The sequence below is a fragment of the Pyrus communis genome, chromosome 11 (assembly GCF_041283825.1).
Source record: "Pyrus communis isolate YQ-2024b chromosome 11, ASM4128382v1, whole genome shotgun sequence".
Lineage (NCBI taxonomy): Eukaryota > Viridiplantae > Streptophyta > Magnoliopsida > Rosales > Rosaceae > Pyrus > Pyrus communis.
In genome coordinates this window covers 13,395,158-13,421,547 of record NC_142575.1, presented here as the reverse complement: position 1 = coordinate 13,421,547, position 26,390 = coordinate 13,395,158, and the positions used below count along the sequence as shown (strand labels likewise).

General features: G+C 36.6%; 1 protein-coding gene across 6 annotated transcripts; it reads right to left on the bottom strand.

The window, feature by feature from the left end:
* Nucleotides 1–8,165: 8,165 nt before the first annotated feature.
* LOC137724075 (uncharacterized) lies at nucleotides 8,166–12,980 on the bottom strand. 6 transcript variants are annotated; one of them, XM_088680569.1, is made up of 6 exons: nucleotides 10,856–12,980; nucleotides 10,471–10,773; nucleotides 10,306–10,396; nucleotides 9,406–10,223; nucleotides 8,930–9,020; nucleotides 8,166–8,391 (listed from the first exon to the last, which is right to left on the bottom strand). In XM_088680569.1, exons 1-4 carry the CDS (start codon nucleotides 12,829–12,831, stop codon nucleotides 9,834–9,836), a joined length of 2,760 nt encoding a protein of 919 aa, XP_088536695.1. In that variant the 5' UTR covers nucleotides 12,832–12,980; the 3' UTR covers nucleotides 8,166–8,391; nucleotides 8,930–9,020; nucleotides 9,406–9,833. The 6 variants fall into 6 exon arrangements, with proteins under 6 accessions (XP_088536695.1, XP_088536696.1, XP_088536697.1 ...); XM_088680570.1 differs by having other exon boundaries at nucleotides 10,306–10,393; XM_088680574.1 differs by lacking the exons at nucleotides 8,166–8,391; nucleotides 8,930–9,020 and having other exon boundaries at nucleotides 10,169–10,223; nucleotides 10,306–10,393; nucleotides 10,488–10,773.
* Nucleotides 12,981–26,390: the final 13,410 nt, after the last annotated feature.

Sequence of the window (26,390 nt, the reverse complement as noted above, 5' to 3'; positions counted from 1 at the left end):
GACGAATAGTCTATGGCAAGGCATTGAAAGATGAGTTCTTTATGGATGTGTCTACGCATAGACAGCGGCGTAAGGTCCTATGTTAGGCATAGAGAGAATATGTGTGTAAAAGTCTAAGAGAGAGAGTAATTGGGTGATCCTACAAGATAGATAAATGGATGGAGAGATGTGGTTGTATGATTGATGATATTGCTAGAGAGTTGTATGGCTATGGTAGTCTTATCGAGAATAAAGTGGTCGTCCCCCAATAAATACCTAGTCTAGTGTATTTATAGGGATCTTAAGAGTGAAAAGTCATTGTAGGGAACGTAATATTCATCAAATCGGGAGACTACCTAGGAAGAAATCTAGGATAAGATACCCAATCTTTCTAGAATTTTAATTGTGTTACATAATCCCTAAGATATTCTAATTTGACTTTAATTAGGGCTTCCTTACTTAGGAGACAAGTAATATGTTCAATGAACTTAGGCCTAGTTTATTTGAATAAAGTTGTCTGACTTCACTTGGTATTCTAACTTCATTTGACTAGGGCTACTCCAAATCTGACAAGGGTTACTCAGAATCTGACTAGCGGTACTTATAATCTGACTAGGATTGTTCAAATCTAACTAAGGATACTCACATCTGACTACGGTTAGTCCTCTCTAACTATAAAGGTAACATGTTCCGATCCACATCAAGCCTCTCAGCTTATTCACCTAAATATTGCATACTATAGGCATTGCGGTATTTCTTGCCACCTAAGACACCACATGTCTTAGGTCCAGAAAATCATGTCCCACAATTGCCCCTAACTATGCTTCTGAGAATGCACTCTACTTTGAAGATAGATGGTTACCAACAGACCATGATTGGATTATCTCAAAATAACTTTTTCGAAATGGCATTTGAACTGCTTACGTGATTCACAACTAACCAAATTCGGCCAATCCTTTGTGTCTTCAAAAGTTTGATCTTCTTAGGATATAAGTTTCGTTCTAGTCTAGAAGGCCACATGTTCCTTTTGAGGATGAACAGTTATCCAACAACGATGCCTTTTGGAGTAAACTGAATACGTACCATTTAGTTTGAATAGTTATCCAACAACCATGCCTTTCGGAATAAGCTGAATATGTACCATTTAGTTTTCTTTCTTCGTGAGGTGATCCAATGCTTATAGAGTATGTAATGATGAAACTTAGTGTTTGTTGAGTGTGTGCGCAAAAAACAAGAAATTACCTTTGATTATCTTCATTGATGTTTAAACGTCAAATTGGTTGATCCCAAAAGGAGTGGGTTCGCGTTCAGCTAGAATATACTGCTAAGCTTATTTTACTCAAATCATTAAGCATGTTAAAGTAAAACACTTGAAAATTTTCATCCTAAGCCTCCTAATCCGTCAATTTTTCCGAAGTAAGCTAACTTCGAAATAAGTAGTACCAAGACGAAACACTAGTAAGCTTGTAAGCCCAAGGCAGAGCTCAAAAGCTCCCCTCGATGACGTTGATTTGGAAAAACGCCACCTTGGGTACCAGGCATTAAATATTAGGGTTAATCTTAGTTTACTACTCTGAAATTTCTTGGTTTTCAATATTTGGTACCTAAAGTCATAAATTTGGAACACTTTCATACATCCGATAAGGTTGCTGTTAAATCAACTGTTAACTGGTGACGTGACACCCACGTGGACAATGATTGGATGCCACGTGGATATTAAGAAATTAAAAAATTCTAAAAAAAATAAATAATTAAAAAATCTGGGGTTATCTATCCCGCCCCTCATGCACCCCAACCTTCCCCTTCCCTAATACCAATTTTTATCAATAATAGCCAAAATTTAACACCAAATTTCACAAATGTCACATTTTATAAAATCATTCAAAAATAACAAAAAATTCACTGAAATAGACTTAAATACCCTCAAAATTAAAACCAAATAAACATAAACTAAATTCAATGAATCAAACCCTCAAAATTAAAACCAAATAAACATAAACCAAAGAATTTTAATTCAGTTTGCATGATTCTTTAGGCTGTTTGGCAGGAGAGAAATTCAAGAGTGTGGAAAGGCAGGATCATTCACCCACTTGATGTTGTTCAGTGAGCTACTGCATGGTTACAGGAATTTATGGCAGCTGTCTCTCACTCGTTGTCACCGCATCAATTATTGCAGCATCGGTAGAAGACTCTTAGAGAGGGGTGGGGTTAAGGTGAACGTGGATGGAGCTACAAGGTTAGAGAATAGTCTAGGAGGAGTGGGTGTAATTATTAGGGATTGGCAAGGTGCTTTTGTTGCCGCTGGTGCATGGAACAAGGTAGGAATTAGGTATGTTGCCCAGATTGAAATGTTGGCGGCACTTAAAGGTATTAGTCTTGCAAGGAGAATGTTTTCTTTTGTTGAATTAGAGAGTGATTCATCTCAAACAACCAACTTACTCAACCAGTTCTTTGTGGAACTCATGGCATTGGGTTTGATTGTAGAGGATGTTTTATTGGTTCCAGCTTCCTTACCTTCAAAATCCTTTTCTAGCGGCCTCGCACATTGAACAACAATGCCGACGAGATCTATTCAAGTGTTGGGTTTTGGATTGAACAACAATGCCTCGCACATCTCACACACACATACATGGTACATATATCTGTTGAACATCTAAATGGTATGTGTTCACTATCATGCTCACTTGACATGTTGATAACTTGCAATGAACTATAGCCTTGCTGATTAGGATAGTTTTTGGAAACTGAAATTGGTATTTGAATCTTAGATTTTTTTACTATCAAATCTATCTTAGTTGACCAACGAGCTTAACTAGTCAGTCTAGCGTATCGTAATTTTTATATATAGGTTATTCCACCTGGAAACCAAAGTCCAACAGATCGTAATTTTTATATACAGCCTTTAGGTTGACAAACGTTAAGCATCTAAATTTGTCTTAGATCATTATGTGTATCGATTGTTTAGGCAAAAAAGAATAGAGATGGAAACCAAAGTCCTACGTCTGAAGAAGTGGTTGGTGATACTGGATCTAATCTAGTCACTAGAAGAGAAATTCCACTCCTAAACCACGAATGTTTTTCCATCTTTGTCTGTTTCTCAGGGATTTTGATAGCACAACCTTAATTCCATTATAGGAGGACCGACCGACCCGGGTTTTCACGAGCGTTGGCATCGAACCCCAAGCATCTTCTTTTTGATCTGAAAATGGAAAAAAAGGTGGTCTCCTCCTATCGAGCCCATCTTCAAACCCTTGGCAGAAAGATAAAAGGAAAAATTATCCGTAGTACCGCTTGAATAACGATAATCGGAGTGAAAAGCCTTAAAGAAAAAGCTTTAGCATGAGGAATGAAAAGTAGAAAGAGCTTATTCGTGAAAAGAAAATTTTAGTTGTCTTACATGAGACTTGGGATATTCCTCACTCCATGGCACTTTTCGCACATCGATTCCTCCCTCCCGTCCAAACGTGATGCCCCTCATTATCATCTACCGCCCTTTCTTTCCTCCCACCTATTCACGCATGAAGATCGAGGTTCTTGGATACAGACATCTCTACGTCGTTCTTTGAAGTATCAAGAAGAACTCGTCGGCATTTATGAAATTAAGTGTTAAATTTTGGTTGTTAATGATAAATACTCCCTAATACCCCCCCCCCCCCACCAAGCTTATTCCCTATCCCCATAACCCAGCCCCTTCCCCTTCCCCAAAATTCCTTCCCTCTCACCCACCCAACCCTCCCTCCCGCCCACTCAACCTCCCTTCCCTTCTCTCCCTATAGCCGCCGCTCAGAATGCAAACCTAGATCGGGAAACCTTATCAACTACAAGCTCTTGTTTGAGCAACCTCTTGAGCCGTAGGTCTCTACGGAGAAGATGACCGTGTTTCTTGGTCTGGATGAGACCTTGGTGCACACACGGGCTAACCTGCAGTCGGAGAAATTTGATTTCATAGTGCGGTCGAGGATCGACGAAACTGAGATGAATTTTTATGTTTGTAAGCTTCCCGAAGTGGATGAGTTGTTGGGGAAGTTAGGGATGAAGGGTGGGCGCAAAGGAGAGAAGAAAGGGAGGGAATTTTGGGGTTTTGGGGAAAGGAAAAGGCTGGGTTTTAGAGATGGGGAATAAGCTTGGTGGCGGAGTGGGTATCAAGGAAGGGGAAGGTAGGGTGGGTGAGGGGCGGGATAGATAGGCCCAGATTCTTTCTTTCTTTTTTTCTTTTTCTTTTTTTTTATTTAAATTTTCATTTTTTTAATTTCTTAATATCCACGTGACGTCCTATCATTGTCCATGTAGGTGCCACATCACCAATTAATAGCTGATTTAACAACAATCATAACAAATGTATGAAAGTATCCCAAAATTATGACTTTAGGTGCCACTCTGGGATGAAAAAACAACTTCATGTACCAAATTCTGAAAACCAAGAAACTTCAAAATAGTAAACTGAAATTAACCCTAAATATTAAACTCATGGAAAACTTTTTGCCCCAAACTCACCGTAACTGATTGACCGGATTAAGCAGGGTAATATATAGTTTATGAATCTCTTGTTCTCGAAAAAAATTGAGTGTTCTGATTATTCTTGGTATGATTGTGGTCATAGAAGCATGCACAACTTTGACAAATAACAAACGTTAATTTAGACTTCATTGCATCCAAAATATAATTTATCCACAATTTTTCTTGACAAAAATAGTGGAGGGGAATTAAGGTTAAATGGTATTAGTGCAGTAATCTATGTGCCCTTGAAAGGATTTTTCATGAAAGGATGATCATACTTCTTTATCCTACATAGCCATAGCCCATTAGCCATGTCTACAAACAGGAAAGAAAACAAAGCTTGTGTTCTTTCTCGTTAAGGCTAAACTGTCTCCTCCCTAGTGCTTCATAGGTTTGCTTCACAAATGTGACCTAAGATACAATTATAGTATTGTTCTTAACATGTTAATGATAAGGGCGAGGGTCATGGGCTAAATATAAAATCTAGCCCTCCAAACCTGTAAACAAAAAAGTTCCTGCAAACAAATAAAACAAGAACACGTGTACAAAATAATAAATTTGTATTAATGAATATTTAGGGTTTCAATATCTGTGGTTTATTCCTTACAAAAATATCCCTCTGATTCAATCTCCAATCTTGAGATTTGATCCAAGGGTGGGCAAGCACTTGATTTTGAACCAGAACAAGATTTCTTCAAGGGCCGTCGAGATTTGATCTTGAACGAAATAGGACCACGAGGGGTTTCACACGGTTGGTGGTCTCCGATATAATTTGATCAAATTAGCATTATTTTGCCCCCTTTTGTACTTGAGCTAATTTATTTGACGAAGGTCTCAGATGTCAACATGTGTCATTCTTGATTGCTTGTTTTGTCATGTGCCACGTGTATTTTGTGGGACGCATGAATTGGCCTAGTTAGTTTCGACTAGTCAAGTGGTTAAACTTTGGATTATTGATCACCGAAATTTTGATGTCTAGAAAACTGATGAGCCGATATTTTACTATATATTTTATCCTAATCTTAGTATTAATTTATTGATTATTTTGGTGAGATTTTGATACTTTAAATTATAGTTCTAATGTAGGACATTCGACTTCCTCTTGAGCATAAAGTAATCAAACAAATGAATTTTGGATTGATTCTAATTGGAGGATGTTCGTGAGTCTTTCAAGACGATTGTATCAAAGTTTCATACTTTTCTACCAAGCCGTTTGGCTGTGGCAATGAAATAAAGGCCCAGCACGCAGCTTTCCCAGATTGACGTTTTTGGACGTTTTGGGTATTTTGGAGGTCAAGATGGCAGATTTTGAGGAAGATTCCTTCTGAGGATTTGTAGGGGACATCTTCAACTTTTAAAGAGACCATTTGGGACCAAATCGGAGTTGATTTGGTCGGTCAAAAAGGCTAATTTTCTGAGAAGTCTAAATTTTAGTTCACATAGGAAACCTTTCATTTTCTGTTTTATTATTTCATTATGTTTCCTAGTTTTATTCTAAGACTTTTTAGGGTTTTATTTTGGTAGTTGTATAAATAAGGATATTTAGCCGTTAGGGTTTTAGAGGAGAAGGAGAGAAGGAGAGGAAAAGAACAAATGAAGATTATTTTCTAGGTGTTTTCTGTCCTTGTTCTTAATAATATTTTGTTTTATGATTGTTCGTAGCTAGTTTCTTTTGCTAGGGCAAAGCCTTGAGCCTTAGCAAGAATATGTAGTTTATTTTCAATTTATTTATGATATTATGCATGCATGTTTTGAATTATGAATCACTGTTTTATACTATCTAATTGTCTTAGTGATTTGTGACCATTATGATATTTAGAAAAGTAATTTGACGCAATTTTGGTCGGAAGGTTCCCTGAAATTTGCGTTGGCTTCTTGTGGTTAAAAATTGTAATTTCACTTAGGATGAACTCCACGTCTTAAGGGTTGCATGGTTTTTCAAAAGGTTTTCATAAAACTTAATGAGTCTTTCATATTCATATTTGATCCGAACGTCCAGACGAGTTTCATGTTAGATATTCGTTCTATATTCAAGTAGAATATATATTAGGAAAACCTAACCTTCAAAATATGCATGGATAATTCATAAATAGTTGGAAGAACTACGTAGGATTGTTAAGATGACGGCGGAACCCTAGTGCTTTTAAAAATAGTGTTTCTTTAAATTGATTTTTAGTTGATTTATTTAATTGTTTTTATTTTAAATTCTTTTTTATTATTTTAAATTCTAAAATCAACATTTTCAAAACTTTGTTTTAAATAAATAATTAAGAGTTAGTTTTAAATACAAATTATTCATTCAATCCATGTGGAAAACGACCCTGTTAGAGCTGCTATACTACGACAACCTTGTACTATTGTAAGTATCTTTAAATATTTTTATCCCTATTTTAGCAAGTGGTAAAATTTTCTTATCAAAAACCAACACTATTTATGAAATATAGCCTTGCAAATTTCTTGTTGTTCTATTAGTATGAGAGGCTAATGGCCAAAAAGTGTTAGGTAGCTAATTTTCGTTCGCCACCAGTTTCTTCCTAAACTGACCAATTGAGGGGCTCTGGGCAAGAGCTGGAGGAGCCATGGGCTAGGCTAGTTAATTTAAACAAGGTAATATATATGTCCCATTCGAAATTGGTTTTCAGTAATTTGGAGTTAAATATTGCATGTATTAGATATGCTCATTTACCATTTAATTTAAACAGGATTTCTTCTCTCATATAGATATATAATTGCTTGCTTCCCTATAGAGATAAATAATTTGCCCTTTCTTTTACATAATTGATACTTCCCTGTTGAATAGTCGAGGCTCAAAACTAAAATGTGGTATAAACATTATCAAAGAGAATACACATGAATTACTAGATTCTTAAATATAATCAATTTAGAAACATCAACTGTGAAACAAAATGACAGAATATATTAATTTATTTCTTTTGTTACATTCTAGTGTGATTTGTTCTTAGTAGAACTCACCCATTTTCACAATAAAATAATGCTAATTGAACTGAAGAAATAATGTGCTTATTTATCTTGAAGAAATTTTTGTAGCCATTACTTGGTACAAAGATCTTTCAAGTTTGTAAATATATATAAATATGCAACCACTACTAGAAATTTCCACTTTGCCGACAAAATTAGTTTGTCGGCAAAAGTCAAAATTCGTCGGCAAAGAGCCTTTCCCAACAAAAAATTTTGTCGGCAATTTTGTCGCTAAAAGCATGTCGCGCAAGATCTTTCTCGACGAATCTTAATATTTCGTTGGCTCATTTTTAAGGCGACAAATCTCAGCCGTCAAACTGTGCCCGTCACCAAACCAACATTGCGACAAAATATTTTGTCAACATAGGTTGTTTTTTCACGATGAAGTTATTTGTCGGCTTAGTGATCTTGTCGCGACAAAACATTTTGTCGGCTAAGTAATCTTGTCGCGACAAAATGGTTTTTCGGCTACGTAGTCCTATGCCAACAAACTGGTTTGTTGGCTCAAATTACTTGTGTAGACAAAATAGTTAGTTGGTTGAATCTTTTGTGAACAAAAACATTTGTCGGCTAATTGTTTTTGTGCCGACAAAACATGTCAAGTCCAATATTTTCTAATTTTTATTCACATTTGTTTTTAATAATATTTTTAACCATCACAAACAAGCAAGCTTAGGAGATCGAGAAGGGGCGTGAATGAAGAATTAATGTAGGAACAACACAAAATTCATGTAATTAAAAATAATGTAAGGTTCACAATTCGGTTTAGCTACAAAATACAAAAAAAATCTATATTTTCATTTCGACATTACTATAATATAGATAAAATATCTTTAAGTATCACCATTCTCACTATAGTCCTCATCACGTTGATATTCAGCATCATGAAAATGGGAAACGATTAGGATCATCATGAAACATTCAAGTATCAAACAACTGTAGAAGAAAAACAAATTAAAAAAAAACTTGATTAGCAAACTTTAAGGGTGCTAAATATCATTGACACTAAGGAAATGCAAGGCCACACTAGAGTGGTATTTCTAAACAAATAACTTATGAAACCATAAATGTGTAAACAGCAAGATAAAGATATCTACTAATCAAGTTAACTTACCAACACCATGCAGCATCACAACCTAGAAAAATTACATGTTTAATAGATACCAGGTAATAATCAAGTTAGCATCAACTACTTATACGTAATTCATCACTGTAAACAACAAGATAAACATAACAGCAAGGCAACATGATAAGTAGATGATATAAATCCTTGAAAGGTCTATAATGTATATAAACATAACACTACCAACCTAGCTAAGTAGGTTATAACTTTAGAACATAAGCATATGCACCTGGAAACATAAATAAACGATACTAAAGCACCCTAATTCATCACTGTTTATAATCTTTATCAGTGTAAACAAGAAGATATAAACATCTACTAATCAAGTTAATCCTCAAATATCAAAATTACCTGGCATGAATGATCCTCACACTGGTCTCCATGCCGTGCTGATATCAGTTGTAAGCTATCTAGCTCAGAATTCCACTTAGCCATAGACAACCTGCAAGTGTTATAGAAAGGAAAAACAAATATGTCAAACCTAAACCACAATATCGAATAATTACATTGGAAATCTGGAATTAAAGTCAAGGGACATTGTTTTTACCAATATTATACAAATGGATGCCCAAATCAACCAAAAATTGGAAACCTAGATCATAAAACTCGAACCCAAATGAAATAGTTCAATTAAGAACATGTTTTTCATCCATATATGCGATTCAATCAAAGCAAATACAATTATTTCATTTTGCAATAAAAACATGGAAAACAAATACAAAAACAAACAAACAAGTTAGCAAACTAATGTGATAAGGAAAATGCATATACAAAATGACGAAATTATTTAGACAAAAACACAATGAGTAAAATAAATACTGACTTACTAATAATCCAGATCACTATCGTCATCAGTAGTACTGCTTGAACTATCATCACCATGAGTACTATTTTCCTCATTGCTTATGTAGTCATTAGTATCTATATCACTTTCTTCATTATAATTGTAAATGAATTCATTTTCATCAATTCTGGGAAGAGCCCCAAGATCTATAATGATGGAGTCAATCTCAACTGCAACTGAAGGAACGTTTTCCAAGCAGTACGGAGTCAAAGTTTCATCAATGTGTTGTACTTGTGCCATGTCGAGAATGTCTGATGAAGAGTTCTCTTGGTATGTCACATCATCATCACTACTATCACCCTCGGAGTCCCCCTTTTCCGGAATATCCCATACATTTCTATGTTGAATTCTTTGAATTACTTTCCAACCAGTACCTGCCTTAGGATCAGCCACATAAAACACTTGCTTCGCTTAAGTGGCAAGAATATAAGGATCATTATCATACCAACGAGTGTTTGTGTTGACTGATATTAAGTGGTAGTCGCGTTTTATACTCCCTCGTCTAGAAGGGTCTGTATTGAACCAGTGGCACTTAAATAACACCACTTTATACCCCTGCCTATATAACAATTCAATAACACTAGTCAACTTTCCATAAAATTCTAGTTCTCCAGTATTGACATCTCCAGGCACATACACCCCACTATTCTGAGTAATTAATCTATCATCTCGTTCGGCAACTACAAACTTAACCCCATTCACAACACAACCTTGATATGTTTCAGCTCGCACAGCACCTCTCGCTAACTCAAACAACTCATCATTATATAAAGGTGACTTTTCCTTTCCCAAGCTCCTCATCTAGTAATATGATGGACAGTGTTATGCACAAATTATTTTAAAATAATGCAACACATTACAATAACTACAAACTTCGACTTACATGTTCACGAAACCAAGAAGGAAACTTATCTTTGTGTCTTTGCTCCACATTTGAACTACTTTCACGCTTTATTATTTCCTCATGCTCCCTGCTTAATAAGTCAAATAAATATTAGAGTGGGGAAAAAAAAACTACTTAAAAGTAAATATAGAAGAGGTCACCTACTCAAGGAATGGTGTCACCTCGTCACAATTGTTGAATATAAACCATTCAACTATCTTCATGTCAGCATTAGTGAATTCAACACTTGAACTACCCATAAACGGTTTTGCAATTTGGGCAAATACATAAAGCTTCTCTTGTCGCACACCACTGTCAATATTCCGTTCACGTCGATTAAAAGAACTTTCAACATTACGGAGATACATCCCACAAAAAGTGAGGGATTCATTTGAAAGGTATACCGCTGTAATAGATCCCTCAGGACGTGCTTTGTTCCGCACATAGCGTTTATACCTTCCCAATAGTCTGCAAAGAAATTAAAGTGTTACAATTTAAATTTACAATTTCATAAGAACAATGAGATTAAATGGGAGAATAATATTGTTACCTTTCTATAGGGTACATCCACCGAAAATTAACAGGCCCAGCAAGTATCACTTCATCTATTAAGTGGATCATGACGTGAATCATTACATCAAAGAATGCAGGGGGAAATATTTGTTCAAGCTTGCACAATATGTACACGATATTTTCTTTCAGCCTTTCCAAGTCTACCACACACAACGTTTTGGCACATATTTGCTGAAAGAAGCTCGATAATTCAATGATCGGTTCAACCACATTTTCCGGCAAAAATTTTCGAATACCCGCGGGAATAAGTCGCTGTAATAACACGTGGCAATCATGACTCTTCAATCCAGAAATTTTTTTCTCACCGACTTTCACATTTCGAGAGATACTGGCTGCATATCCATCTGGGTACTTTACAGATTTCAAAAACTCAAGGAATTCTTTTTGGAACCTTGGTTCCACGGTATAAAACGGGTGACCTTTATTCCACTTACTGCCGTCCCACTCTAGCCACAAATTTTCTTTTATGCCCAAATTCATCAAATCATTGCGAGCTTTGTGCGTGTCTTTAGATTTTCCTTCTAGGTCCAGTATTGTTCCAACAACACTATCAGAAACATTCTTCTCGATGTGCATGACATCTAAGTTATGCCTGATTTTCAACTTTGACCAATACTCCAACTCAAAGAACACACTCTTTTTCGACCAATTTCGATGCTCAGGCGTTTTCTTCATTTTCTTGTCCGGATTGTTGTCGTGTTTACCCATCCGACCAAAATTTAAATTGGCAACTTGTGCTAAAATCTCTTCCCCTGAGAACTCCCGAGGTCTAGCACGATATTCAGTTCTCCCATCAAAAGAGTCTTTGTTATCCCGCCATGCATGATTCCAAGGTAGCCACCGTCGGTGTCCCATGTAACAAATCTTGTCGCTAAACCTTTCTGATGTTCCGTCCTCATTACAAACAGGGCATGCATTATAGCCCTTAGTGCTCCATCCCGATAGATTTGCGTAAGCTGGAAAATCATTGATTGTCCACATCAATGCCGCACGTAAGTTAAACACAGAATTAGTAGCCTTATCATATGTCGGCACACCATTTTCCCATAATTCTTTCAGCTCGTCAATTAATGGTCGTAAATACACATCGATTTCTCTTCCAGGTGCTTTATCACCTGGGATTAGCAATGTCATAATGGAAAATTCTTTTTTCATACATCTCCAAGGCGGCAAATTATATGGAACAACCACCACAGGCCACATACTATAAGGTTTACTCATATTATTAAATGGATTAAATCCATCCGTGGCAAGGCCTAACCTCACGTTCCGAGGGTCTGCTGCAAAGTCAGGATATATATTGTCAAACTCTTTCCATGCAGTTCCGTCAGCGGGATGTCGCATAACATCATCATCAACCCTTTTTTCCTTATGCCACCTCATATCATTGGCCGTGTGCACTGACATGTACAGCCGTTGCAATCTTGGCTTAAGTGGAAAATATCTTAGCACTTTTCTCGGAATCTTCCGCTTCTTGTCCGGAGAACTCTTATGATACCTAGGCTCATTACAAACAGGACACTGATCTAACCCTTCATTTTCTTTGTAAAACAACACACAATCATACTTGCAGGCATGAATTTTTTCACACCCTAACCCTAAATCTTTCAAAATCTTATCTGCTTCATAATGTGATGGAGGCAAAACATTATCTTTCGGAAGCAGCCGTTTGAAAAGTGCCATGAAATAATCATAGCATGTGTTGGACATTCCAAACATGACCTTGCCATGCATGAACTCCACAATTGCCGTTAGTACAGAGAAACCTTCACACCCAGGGTACAATTCTCGTTGAGCTTGTTTTAATAATCTCTCAAACTTTTCATGTTCTTCTCTAGGCATGTTGGACTCATCCACTTCCACATTATCATTACTGATTGTGTTATCATCCTCTTCCAAAGCATTGTTTTGACTAACATGCGTGTGTGGATGAAGATCGTTGATTACATTCATTACATGATCATTATCACTTCCTATTTCATTAATAGGTCACGACACTGGTTGTGGGTTTGAAAAACTTGAAACAGTTCTCAATCGCTCCCCATGATGAGTCCATGTAGTATAATTGAATGACATTCCACATCTACCCAAATCTTGCTGAATTTCTCTCAATGACTTCAATCTACAGTTGTTGCAATTCTGGCATGGGCACTTAGTATAACCCTCAGTGTTGACATGTTTGCTTGCCGTTTTCAAAAATTCTGAAATCCCATTTAAATATTCCCTACTCACTCGATTCGGATTTCGTATCCATTCCCTGTCCATGGCATATAAAGTATCTACTCCCTGTTTACAAATTTAATTTTACATGCAACATTCATTAGGACCAGCAATCAAACAATGAATAAGATAGGCTGAGGGTGACGGTGTAACAACATACCTTACCAAAGAAAGCAGCTAGCCTAGAATATAATCAGATTCTTCAGTATATAAGCCCAGCCTTGTAACCGCCCTCTGTATAGGAAAATTGAACAAATTTAGAGAGAATTAGAAGGGGAAGAACCCATAATATACTCGCAAAAGAACCCAGTAAAAAAATTGAATGGAAGGTAAAACAATTGCAGATGAGAATTAGAAGGGGAAGAACCCACAATATATACTCGCAAAAGAACCCAGTAAAAAAATTGAATGGAAGGTAAAACAATTGCAGATGAGAATTAGAAGGGGAAGAACCCACAATATACTTGCAAAAGAATCGAAAAAGAAAATTGAAAACCCTAAGAGAATTACACAGAAAACTGATGGGTTTATCCATCAGAAACGTAAATTGAAGATAACAATTAGGAGGGAAAAACCTTTTTAGGCTTTGACTTTGACGATGGTTTCGATTTCCACCGGAAGGAGGCTGTCGGTCTGTCTATTTGCAGCGACGGAGATGGAGGTGGAGAAGGAGATGAAGGTGGAGCGGGAGAGGAAGAGGGAGAAGGGTGGGACGGAGAGAGTTAACTGCTTCATGGACTAAATTCTTAATTTTTTTTTTCAACTCCGCGCCTCCTTTTAATTTGTTAAATACTGTTTTCTTAAAGTTTAGAGTTGTGAGTGACATGCTATGCATGCTACATTCAAATAGCACTGGCTAGCAATTCATGCAATTAAATTTTGTCTTGTCCTGATTTCTAATTTTAATAGACGGTTCTTATTCAATTTTTTTTTGTTATGTATAATCTTTAGTTGTTATGTATAATCTTTAGTAGTTATGTGCTTTGACCCTAACAATTATCTTTACAAATCATCCATATCATACATACCATTAAATTTCGTAAGTGTTATACGTACAAAATAAATAAATTTAAATCTACATAATAAATATATATATATATATATACACACACACCATTGAACTTGATAGGATACAAATTCTACGAAACTAATTTGAATGATCCAGCCGTCAAACTTGTTTGTATATCCATCGAGATCGCATAACCAAAAAATCGCAAAAAAAAAAAAAAAAAAAAAAAAAAAAAAAAAAAAAACCATTCAGAGATCAAGTAATGGGACAAAACTTTTCGACGGTTATCAATGAAAAATCACGATTTAACGGTTATTTTAACTCCGATTTTAATGATTTTTTACAGCTACGCTCCTTGACCCTATACGAGTACAATGAATGAACTCGATCTTCAATTTAAAATATTTACACTAGTGGATACCACAAATCGTATGTTATACTTAATGAAAGTATGAATAAACTCTTAAGTGTTAGTAAATCTATTATTTTGATGGGATATGCATTCTACGAAACTAGTTTCAATGATCCAACCGTCAAACATGTTTGTATATACTTCGAGATCTCATATGCCAAAAATTGCAAAAAACAAACATTCAGCGATCAAGTAATGGGACAAAACTTTTCGACGGTTATCAATGAAAAATCACGATTTAACGGTTATTTTAACTCCGATTTTGATGATTTTTTACAGCTACGCTCCTTGACCCTATACGAGTACAATGAATGAACTCGATCTTCGATTTAAAATATTTACACTAGTGAATACCACAAATCGTATGTTATACTTAATGAAAGTATGAATAAACTATTCAGTGTTAGTGAATCTATTATTTTGATGGGATACACATTCTACGAAACTAGTTTCAACGATCCAACCGTCAAACATGTTTGTATATATTTCGAGATCACATACGCCAAAAATTGCAAAAAACAAACATTCAGAGATCAAGTAATGGGGCAAAATTGTTCGACGGTTATCAATGAAAAATCACGATTTAACGGTTATTTTAACTCCGATTTTGATGATTTTTTACAGCTACGCTCATTGACCCTATACGAGTGCAATGAATGAACTCGATCTTCAATTTAAAATATTTACACTAGTGGATACCACAAAATCTTATGTTATACCACAAACATAACACCTTTTCATGATTTTGCCAGCATCTTTTTTCAACTGAGGCCAAAAATAACGTTTCTCAATTCCTGCAATGGTTTTGTCTCTGCCTAAATGCCCACTCAAACCACCTCCATGAATATCTCGAATAAGCTTCTCTCGTAAGGATGAACTAGGAATGCACAGCATGTTGCCTTTAAACAAATACCCATCTCTAATGTGGTAATCTGAAACAGGTTGATTCTGAACACACTTTGCCTAAACTTCTTTGAAATCAAAATCAGCTTCATATAAATCTTTTAAAAACTCAAACCCCACAATCTCTTGTGCTAAAGTAATCAACAAGTTAGCTCTCCGACTCAAAGCATCAGCAACACGATTGAGAGATCCAGATTTATGCTTAATCACAAAAGGAAACTTTTGAAGGAAAATGGCCCATCTTACATGCATTTTACTCACACTCTTCTGGTTGTTGATGAACTTCAAAGCTTGATGATCAGTATAAAGGATGAATTCTTGTTGCACTAGATAATGCTCCCACTGCTTCAAAGCACGCACGACCGCATAAAATTCCTGATCATAAGTACTCCACTTTTTACGGGCTTCACTCAACTTTTCACTGAAGAATGCCACTGGTCTTTTTTTCTTGAGACTACACAGCTCCCACGCCCAATCCGCTTGCATCATATTTGACCTCGAATATCTTCTCGAAATTGGGAAGAGCTAAAACCGGTGCAGTGCTAAGCTTTTCTTTAATCAATGCAAAACTCTTGTCTTGTGCTTCACCCCATTGAAACTTTCCTTGCTTGAGACACTCAGTAATAGGAGTTGTAATGGTACTAAAGTTTCGTACAAAGCGTCTATAAAAAGTAGCAAGGCCATGGAAACTACGCAACTCACTTACGGTTTTTGGAGTAGGCCATTCTCTGATTGCACGTACCTTGTCTTGATCCACATGAATTCCATCTTTGCTAACAATATAACCCAAAAACAGCAACTTACTTGTAAGGAATGTGCACTTCTTCAAATTAATATAAAGTTTATTCTTTTCCAGAACATCCAGAACTTGTCTCAAGTGCAATAAATGCTCTTCTTTGGTTTTACTATAAATCAAGATATCATCAAAATACACAACAACAAATGACCCAGTAAAAGGACGCAAAACCTGGTTCATAAGTCGCATGAAAGTACTTGGTGCATTTGATAATCCGAATGGCATTACCAGCCATTCATACAGACCATCCTTGCTTTTAAAGGCCGTCTTCCATTCATCTCCTGATTTAATTTGAATCTGATGATAACCACTGCGCAAATCAATTTTCGAAAACACCTTAGAACCCTCAAGAACATCCAGCATATCCTTCAACCGTGGAATTGGAAACCTATACTTGATGGTGATCTTATTAATGGCTCTACTATCAACACACATATGCCAAGTGTTATCCTTTTTTGGCAGCAATAAGACGGGAACTGCACAAGGACTCATACTTTCACGAATAAATCCCTTTTTCAACAGCTCTTCAATCTTCTCCTTCAAGATTGCATTTTCTTTCGGATTCATCCGATAATGGGGTAGGTTAGGAAGGCTTGCTCTAGGGACTAAATCAATCTGATGTTGAATATCTCGCATAGGAGGAAGTTGTTCCGGTAAATCTTCAGAAATCAAATCTTCAAACTTTCTCAAAATTTCCTGCACTTCTTCAGGAAGGTGGCTTGCAGCAACATCTGTCACCATGAGACCCTTAAGTACAACTGGATACATGCACCCAACTTCTTTAATAATGTCTTCAAACTCGTGGCTATTCCTGGAGATAGCTAGAAAATTTGAACTCCCAACTTGTGGGTTTTCTAATTTTCTAGATTGATTAACAGGAGCAAGAGCAATTTTGCGAGAGCCCCACTCAAAGAAAAATACATTATCACGACCTTTATGGGTAGCATCAACATCAAACTGCCATGGCCTTCCCAGTAATAAGGAGCGAAATATATGATTTCTCTGCCCTTCTTGTTTAGGCGCCAGGAGAGCTCGTTGTAGCACCATGTTGAGTACTTCATCCTCTTCAATAGAAACACGATTCATCATCAAATTCACAACCTCATTATTATCTTCATATGCAAACTCAGCCCCATCATAATCATCAGTATAATTTCCTCCGTGATCATCAGCTTATTCGGTTCCTTCTACAAGGTTTGCTTGCTTCCGCTTCGGACAGTTATTGGATTTGTGGCCATGCTGGAAACATCTATAGCAGACATCACTGGTTGCTCTGGCGTACGGACCAAGGCTTGGCCTTTGATTTCGATTCTGATTTATGTCAGTGTCCCGGCTGCCCTCTCCTCTGTAATTCTACCCTTTATAATTATTTCCTTGGATCAGCTGAACATCTTTTTTCTCCTTGTCAGGAACATAAGAATTTGCTGCCTTCCTCTGGTAATTATTATTATTGCCATAACTCGATTTCTTCTCTTTTTGTTCATGATCTTTCAGTTCTTTCTCTAACTGTTGTGCCTTCATAGCCATATTTTAAGCCTCATGGACATCCCAGAAAACTTGTAACCCAATTCTATCCTGTATTGACGTCGTCAATCCATTGACATACCTTGACACCGTCTGCCCCTGAGTCTCATTCAAAGAATTTCTCTCTGCCAACCGTAGAAATTCGTCAGTATAATCCTCGACTGTTCTGCTACCTTGGGTACAATTATGGTAAAGGCGATAGAGATGCTGCTCGTAGTCTACTGGAAGGAAACGTTCCATCATCAATTGTTTCATCCTACGCCATGTTTTGATCGGTTGTTTGGCCTGCCTCTGTCGCGACTTCTGCAAATTATCCCACCATACAGCCGCACTTCCCTTCAAGCGAAAAGTCGTTATCTTAGCCATCTTTTCCTCCGGCACCGACATAATCTTACAGAATCTCTCTACCTCCACGAGCCAGTCTAAAAATCCTTCAATGGATAGATGACCATTAAAATAAGGAATGTCGGCCTTTATTCGGTAATCTTCAATGGGTTGTCGGTTATTTTTATTAGCAGCATACGGGTTCTCGGGCTGGTCAATCTCCTCCTCAGAATCTGATTCACTAGCTTCCCGTTGACGATGACCATTGCGGTTGACTCTACCACCACCACGTCGGTTTTCTCGTTCGTTTTGTAGATTGTCGTGGTTCCCCATGTTGAGAAGCAATTGCCTAATCTCTTCAACGCTTGCAGCAAGGGCGTCAAACTCTCTCCTGGAAACTGGTTCCCCGTCAGGACGAGTCCTATCATTCGTCGGGTCATTCGCCATCGAGCCAAGGCAAACCTGCTCTGATACCAACTGACGCAACGAGATGATTAACAATGGGATCCTCACGTTCACCCCTAAAGATTCATCTGGAATCCACCAGAAAATGAGAGAATTTTGAAAGATTATTTTGATTGATATAGAATACAAAGAAAAATATCCTTAAGCAACACTTACATTGCCTATTTATTCTATTTGTGATATACCAGATTAATTGCACATATTGAATACTATTAATCATAGTGGATAACTCATGACCTCTTGGTCTTCTCCTGGCGCCTATCAAGCTGTGCTTCAAATTCCTCCGCTAAACGTTCTACGTCAGTTGCATTACCTAGACGCTTTGCTAAAGGTACGATGCCCACTAAGCTGAAGAAGAAGACTCATCCCTAACGTATACAAAGTAACTATCAATAGGGTGCGACAATACTTTTCTCTCTCTAGTGAGAGTCGTTTTCTCCTTTTGAGAGTTTTTCTCACCCCTTCGTGTGAGGCTTCCAAATTTAAGGAAAACCAGTGGCGCCGACCTTGTTTCGACTAGGGTCGGTCGCCGTCCTCCCTTCTCTTTCCTTCTTATCTGTTTTCCTTACTTCTACCATTTTTTAGCCTTGGTTGTTATACTATTATGTATGGTTTCTCTTTCCTAGACAGTATCTATCCTATGTGTTCATTCATATTCTGATCTTCAGCCATACAACCTACTGAGATTGTGTGTAGAGTCCAGTGGCTTCACTAGCTCAGGTGTTTCCAACACCACCACTTTCTCCTTGTTATCTGCCATTTTCGATAGTGTTGTTCGTGGATCTCCACGGACTTCATCTCGACAGTTGGCTTCTCTTGTTGGGTTGCTAGCTATCCTTACTGTATGGCTATGCTTGGGTGGCAGATTGGAGTTTGATGTGGCATTTGGTGAGGTATTGCTTGACTATGAAAGAGGAATTGGACGGCTTAGGATGACCTCTGTCGGCAATGGAGATGGTAAAAGTTTCTAGGTTCAATGTTCATGTTCTACGTTTTGGGCCTAATTGTATCTTAGCTTTTGGGATGTGTTGTTCTGTTGTGACCCTTTTTTTGGATGTTAATATGTTAGCTTTGGGCTTTGTCAAGTTGTAATTTTTGTAATAAAAAGTACTTTTGACCAAAAAAAAAAGTAACTGCCAATGGATTTGGGGTAAGTCAATCTAAATTATTGAAAGGATGTGCGAAAAAGAAACCATGTTGGACACATTCTTACACATACCAAAAAAACTTAAATCCATACGCTTAAAAAGTAAAAACATTAACAGGTATGAATATTAAGTGAACTAAAGCAGAAAAAACCCCTAAAATTAAAACCTTAATGCAAATCCAATCGGATGTTAAAACATATGAACATAAGAAACAAGGAAAAATAACTTTTATTAGGCCTCATATTTACTGCACCACAGAATCCACGATTGTATTTCCATAGCAAAGGGAAAATATCGTATTCTCAGCTTCAATTTCTTGGAAATTAAATAAAGCATTCACTAGCATTCCCGCATAGAAATCATGTAAAGTGTATGACCGATTCACGAAATTTCAATTCAATCTACCTATCAATCTATATATGTGTGAAATGACCGATTCATATACCTACATTATTCACTTGACCAAATCTAAATGGCAGTTAACACACGTATACGAAAGTGAATGCGCAAACATACATAAATGAATATATTTGAACATTTGAGTAGGAGCGAGTGTATATAATTTGATGCTTATAAACGTATGTACCAAGTAACAAACCAATCCATATTTCCCTCTTCGAATAACAAAATCCACAGAAACCCACCATTCAAAATTCATGGACATTCAAAAACCGTAAACAAAACCGAAAAACCCAAATCTCACTGATGCAAAAGGAAAGATTCCAAGATTACACAAAACCCAAAATAACATAAACAAATCGCAAAGCATTCCTCAAAAGGACATATTACAATCAAAGAAAGTGAAAACCCTAATAAATTAATTACCTCAGACTATCTCCAACCCTTGATCTAAAACCTAAAATTTTTAGTCTAGAAAATTTAGGTTTTAACCCAGAAACAGCTTTTCTGCTCTAATCCTTCTAACCTAAACTTTTAGCCCCAGATTATTAAAGAATGAATTTAGGCTTTTTTTCTAAAAAAAGAAAAAAATTATATAGCCTATCCTAAATTAATTTTATGAACATTTTAAATATTGAAAAATCACTAAATTGATACACGAAACCTAATACAAACGACAATTAATAAACCACATAAACTTAATACAATTGATAATTCATAAATGACATAAACTTAATAATGATATCCATCATCTTGACTTGGTGGTGGACTTGGGATATAGCCTTGAAATGAATCATCATCTTGAAATATACTACTTGTGGTAGCCCCTCGCAAAATTTTCTTTTGCTTATCACGTAAGAACTTCTTCCTCTCTGGAGTGTATTTGTTGAGGTCCTCCATCATGAAATTACATTCGAACCTTTCTTGCTTCATTTGTCTGTGCGGCTTCACTATGAAATAATCTTCCCCATTGTTGGTCTACATCGGTTCCCCACCTCGGACAATCATTGAGAACGTTCCAAGCATGATGCAACTTAAAAAGGTTAATTTTTCGGTGTAGTTCTTATTTTGTAAATTGGCATTACTTTGTCATCCTATGCAAGAAATACATAAAAACAACTAGTTGCAAAATAATATTATGTACATGACAAATAAAATATCAACAAAGAAACTCACAAATTTGTCACCCTATTCTCCAAGCTTACCTTCCATAAAGTGCACGCTTTGTTGATAAACCTCCGCTGATTGTAAACACCACCACCTTCCCTTCGCCCGGCGTTGGAGTTTTCATTGAACTTATCAACGATTTTACCCACAAAACCTTTTTAATTTGATTTGTGCCAACGGCACCACCTTCGCTAATAGAAACTCATGCCAAACATAAAGCAACATCTTCCTCAAAGGTCCAATTACGACCTCTAATATGCTCTTTTGCCATCTTGAAAAATTTGGAAATTGGAAGAAATGGTAGAAAAAAAAAAGGGGGAAGAATTGTAGGAGAAAAGTGAGTTTTGTGTGGATGTTTAAACAAATACATAGGTATTCATAGAGTTTTTGGGTGAATTTTGAGTTATAATTTTTTTAAATTATTTTAGCTGTTGAATTTAAATTTGGACCGTTAGATCTTTTTATTTTACCGTTAGATTTGATTATATTTGATCTCAGCCATTGGATTCAATAAATATATAAATTAAAAATTAAAAAAACTAAGAAAAACTAATGAAAAAGGCTTGAAAACTTAGAGTTTTAATGATAAGGACAAAATAAAGGCTAAAGTGAATAGTACCAGGATTGACTTTTTAGTGTAAAAATGTGGTTTTCGTTAAAGTGAATAGTACCGGGAGCCTTTTGTTAAAATTCCCAAAAAAATATTTTGAATGCAAACCGTTGGATCAACCAATGGCCAGTTGATCTCAGCCGTAGATTGCAAATCTAGTCGTTGGTTTCTGGCTCAAGTGGCCGACATGCCCACGTGGGTGGGGCCATGCCGGTCTCTGCCTTGGCGCTTTGCTCGCATGCGCGCGTCTCTTGAGGGTTTTTGGCGTTTAAGTGCCTTTTTTCACTCTCGATGGTGGGGCTCACACCATTTTCTAGGCTAAATCCTGGCTGATTTCTGGCTTTTTTATTTTATTTTATTTTTTTACGTTTTGGGTCCAAATTAGAATTTGGGTTGGAATGGATTGGGGGGAATAGAAGGGAAATTATAGTTTTAGGTCATGGGTTGGAGTTGGCCTTAGAAAATAAATTACCTCAAGGAGAAGCCTAGTTTTTGGGAGCAGTTTAGCCACATCCTGAGGAACAACCACATGCCTGTACCAACAAAATGTCAAAAAATTAAAAATTAAAAATAAAAAAAAATTAAAATTAAAAATGAAGAAAAATCGAATGAAAACAAAGTAGAAAGAAGAGTACATGTACTCTTAGATATCATCGAAGTACTTCTTGGAGTACTGGATCTAACCTTGCTATTTAATCCCAAACCATGATTTCAAGCAAAATCTCGAGCAAGATTTTTCAAATTTCTCAGTTTAATTTGCGAAATAAAGACGGTTTTCAAGAAATACAAAGAGATTGAAGTTCTAAAGAGAGAAAGTAGAATTCAAATTGGAGAGAGAGGAGAAGAAAGTGCTTTTACCTCAGAGAGCGGCGGAGCCGAACAGCACAGAAATCCCATCTTTTCAATCAGATTCTTTAGGCATGGGGTTTTTCAATTGGAGGGATGGGACAAACGTAAGTAATACAAAATTGAGGGCCCATTTCACAATAAACATGAATAGTGCAGACTTAGGAATTATTGCCCTTCCTTTTACGTATTTGATATTATTTGCCCTTTCTTTTACATATTTGATATTTCCCTGTAGAATAGTCGAGGCTCAAAACTAAAATGCGGTATAAACATTATTAAAGAGAATACACATGGATTACGAGATTCTCAAATATAATCAATTAAGAAACATCAATCGTGGCACAAAATAAAAAAAAAAATTTTATTTATTTATTTTGTTACATTCTAGTGAGATCTGTTCATACCAGAACCAATTCATTTTCACAATAAAATAATGCTAACTGAACTTAGGAAATAATGTGCTCATTTATCTTGAAGAAATAATGTGCTCATTTTTTTTTACTTCATTTACACTACCAATTCAATTATTCAAAATTGCTTATGGGTTTTGATAAAAATAAAATAAAATAATTGCTTATGGGTGCATTCTAGATTATAAAAAAAAAAAATGGGATTTAATTTTATTTTTATGAAATATGAGTATATGTATATAATAAAAATTGGCTACATTTTATGTAATAAAAAATTGGTACATTTATATAAAAATGTGGGTACATTTTACATACCAAAGTGATATATTTCATACAAAAAAAAAAAAAAAAAAAAAAAAAAAAGAAGGAATGTTTTATATAACAAAAAATGGGTACATTTTGTATAAAAAAAAAAAAATTCAAGGATACATTTTAGATTAAAAAAAAAAGATTTTACATTAAAAAATGGTACTTACAAAAAAAAAAAATTCATTTTGCATATAAGAAAGTGGTACATTTGTAAACAAAAATGGGTACATTATAAATAAATTATGGGTACAAATAAAAGGTTAAAAAAATTATGAGTACAAATAAAAGTTTTAAAAATAAGGGACAAAAAGAAATTAATATATGGGTACAAATTAAAATTTAAAAGAAAATTGGTACAATTTAAAAAAAGGGTTGCAAATTAAAAATGGGTACAAACTAGAAGTAGAAATATATGATAAACAATTTAGCCATAAATTTAAATATGCCAAATGAAACGGTTCTAACACTAAATGAATATTTTTTTAAATAGAATTTAATTATCTTGACATGTAAATAGTTTATTTTTGAAATAATTAATGACATTTATTAAAACCAAAGGACCTTGAACAAAAATTGAAAATGAATAAGGTTTTAATTAATGGACTTGAAAAAATAGGAATGAGAACCTAATTTCTCCTAATGAAAATAAATAAAAAGTCCTGCATACATAAGGAAGAAACGAAAATGGTGTTTGTCTTGGATGCAATTGCACAAGCATAACCATCCAAATTGCTTCGTCCAACCCCAGTATCTCAAATTCGTATCACTCACGTTGTCAAACTTAGTGTCGTTCCCTCAATTGATCGATACAAAATTCTAATATCAAAGCAAATCAAATATCAGTCTGCTTCTATGTCACATCCCGGCCCGGGCGACACCACTTCCCGGGCCTGCTCCACCACCGTAGCACGATATTGTCCGCTTTGGGCCCCGATCACGCCCTCACGGTTTTGTTTTTGGGAACTCACGAGCAACTTCCCAGTGGGTCACCCATCATGGGATTGCTCTAGCCCCTTTCTCGCTTAACTTCGGAGTTCCGATGGAACCCGAAGCCAGTGAGCTCCCAAAAAGCCTCGTGCTAGGTAGGGACGGGAATATACATTTAAGGATCACTCCCCTGGGCGATGTGGGATGTCACAATCCACCCCCCTTAAGGGCCCGACGTCCTCGTCGGCACATTTCCGGCCAGGGATTGGCTCTGATACCAAATTGTCACATCCTGGCCCGGGCGACACCACTTCCCGGGCCTGCTCCACCACCGTAGCACGATATTGTCCGCTTTGGGCCCCGATCACGCCCTCACGGTTTTGTTTTTGGGAACTCACGAGCAACTTCCCAGTGGGTCACCCATCATGGGATTGCTCTAGCCCCTTTCTCGCTTAACTTCGGAGTTCCGATGGAACCCGAAGCCAGTGAGCTCCCAAAAAGCCTCGTGCTAGGTAGGGACGGGAATATACATTTAAGGATCACTCCCCTGGGCGATGTGGGAAGGGCCCGACATCCTCGTCGGCACATTTCCGGCCAGGGATTGGCTCTGATACCAATTGTCATATCCCGGCCCGGGGCGGATCACTTCCTGGGCCCGCTCCACCACCGTAGCACGATATTGTCCGCTTTGGGCTTACCATTCCCTCACGGTTTTGTTTTTGGAAACTCACGAGCAACTTCTCAGTGGGTCACCCATCATGGGATTGCTCTAGCCCCCTTCTCGCTTAACTTCGGAGTTCCTACGGAACCCGAAGCCAGTGAGCTCCCAAAAGGCCTCGTGCTAGGTAGGGACGGGAATATACATTTAAGGATCACTCCCCTGGGCGATGTGGGATGTCACATTCTAGCCTTTGTTCCTCGCTCTTTCATTAAATTGACAAAACTAAACCCTAAATCAACAACTCTCACTGCCTCATTCAAAATTTTTATACAATTAAATCTAAGTGTGGATTTGAAATAAAGTGTGTGTGTGTGTGTATATATATTGACTTTCAACCATCTAAGAAAATGAAGAGAAAAACATTAAGGGCTTGTTTGGTATCCTATTTCAAAATTTTTATTATTTCTCAAAACATTTCTTAACAATATTTCTTGAAAACAAGTTTCTTTAAGACTCAAAAACTTGATTGGTTTACAATTTAAATTTTTTAAATCTTACGACTTAAACCAGACAAAGAGATCTAAAAAGAGGGGGTCACAGGAGAGGGAGAAAGAGGAGAGAGGAGGAAAGAAAGTAAGAGATGATTGAAGGAAAGAGAAAGAAGAGAGAGGATCGGACGAGATAGAGAGGAAGAGGAGTGAGAAAAAACCGAGAGAATGAAGAGAGTGGATTGGAGGAGAGACGAAAAAGGTAAAAAAAAAAAAAAAAAAAAAAAAAGAGAGAGAGAGAGAGAGAGAAAGAAGAAAAGAGAGAGATATAGATTTGGAGTGAGAGGGGAGGAGGGAGAGAAAAGAAAAGAGTGAGTTTAAGTTCAAAAACTCTAAAAACTCACCTTTTATGTTTTTAGAGAATAGACTATATTTTTTAGTTAATCTTGAGTTCAGTTTTTGAAAATAGCCCTACCAAATAAGTTTTTAAGGCCTAAAATTGTTTTTGCGTTTCAAAAATTGGATTTAAGTACAGTACCAAATAGACCCTAAGGGTGTGTTTGTTCGACTGGATTAGGGAGAACTGGACTTGACTAGACTAATTGCTAGTGTAGTCCCTTATTTGGTTTGGACAAAGATTAGGTTTATTGAGCTTAGGTCGGACTCACTCGGATTATATACCTCGCTAGGTGTTCTTAACGAAGATCCCCAATTTCGGCCAGACTGCTAAGACCGTTTCCTTCTCTGTTGTCTTCTCCTCGTCTAAGTCCCAAAGCCCCCTCTTCCATCTTCCTTCTCTACCAATCTTCCACCTATTCCCCCTCCGGCAAAACCATAACCTCTACCGCCTCCAACGGTCATGGACACATGTCACCACAAATGGTTTTGTTG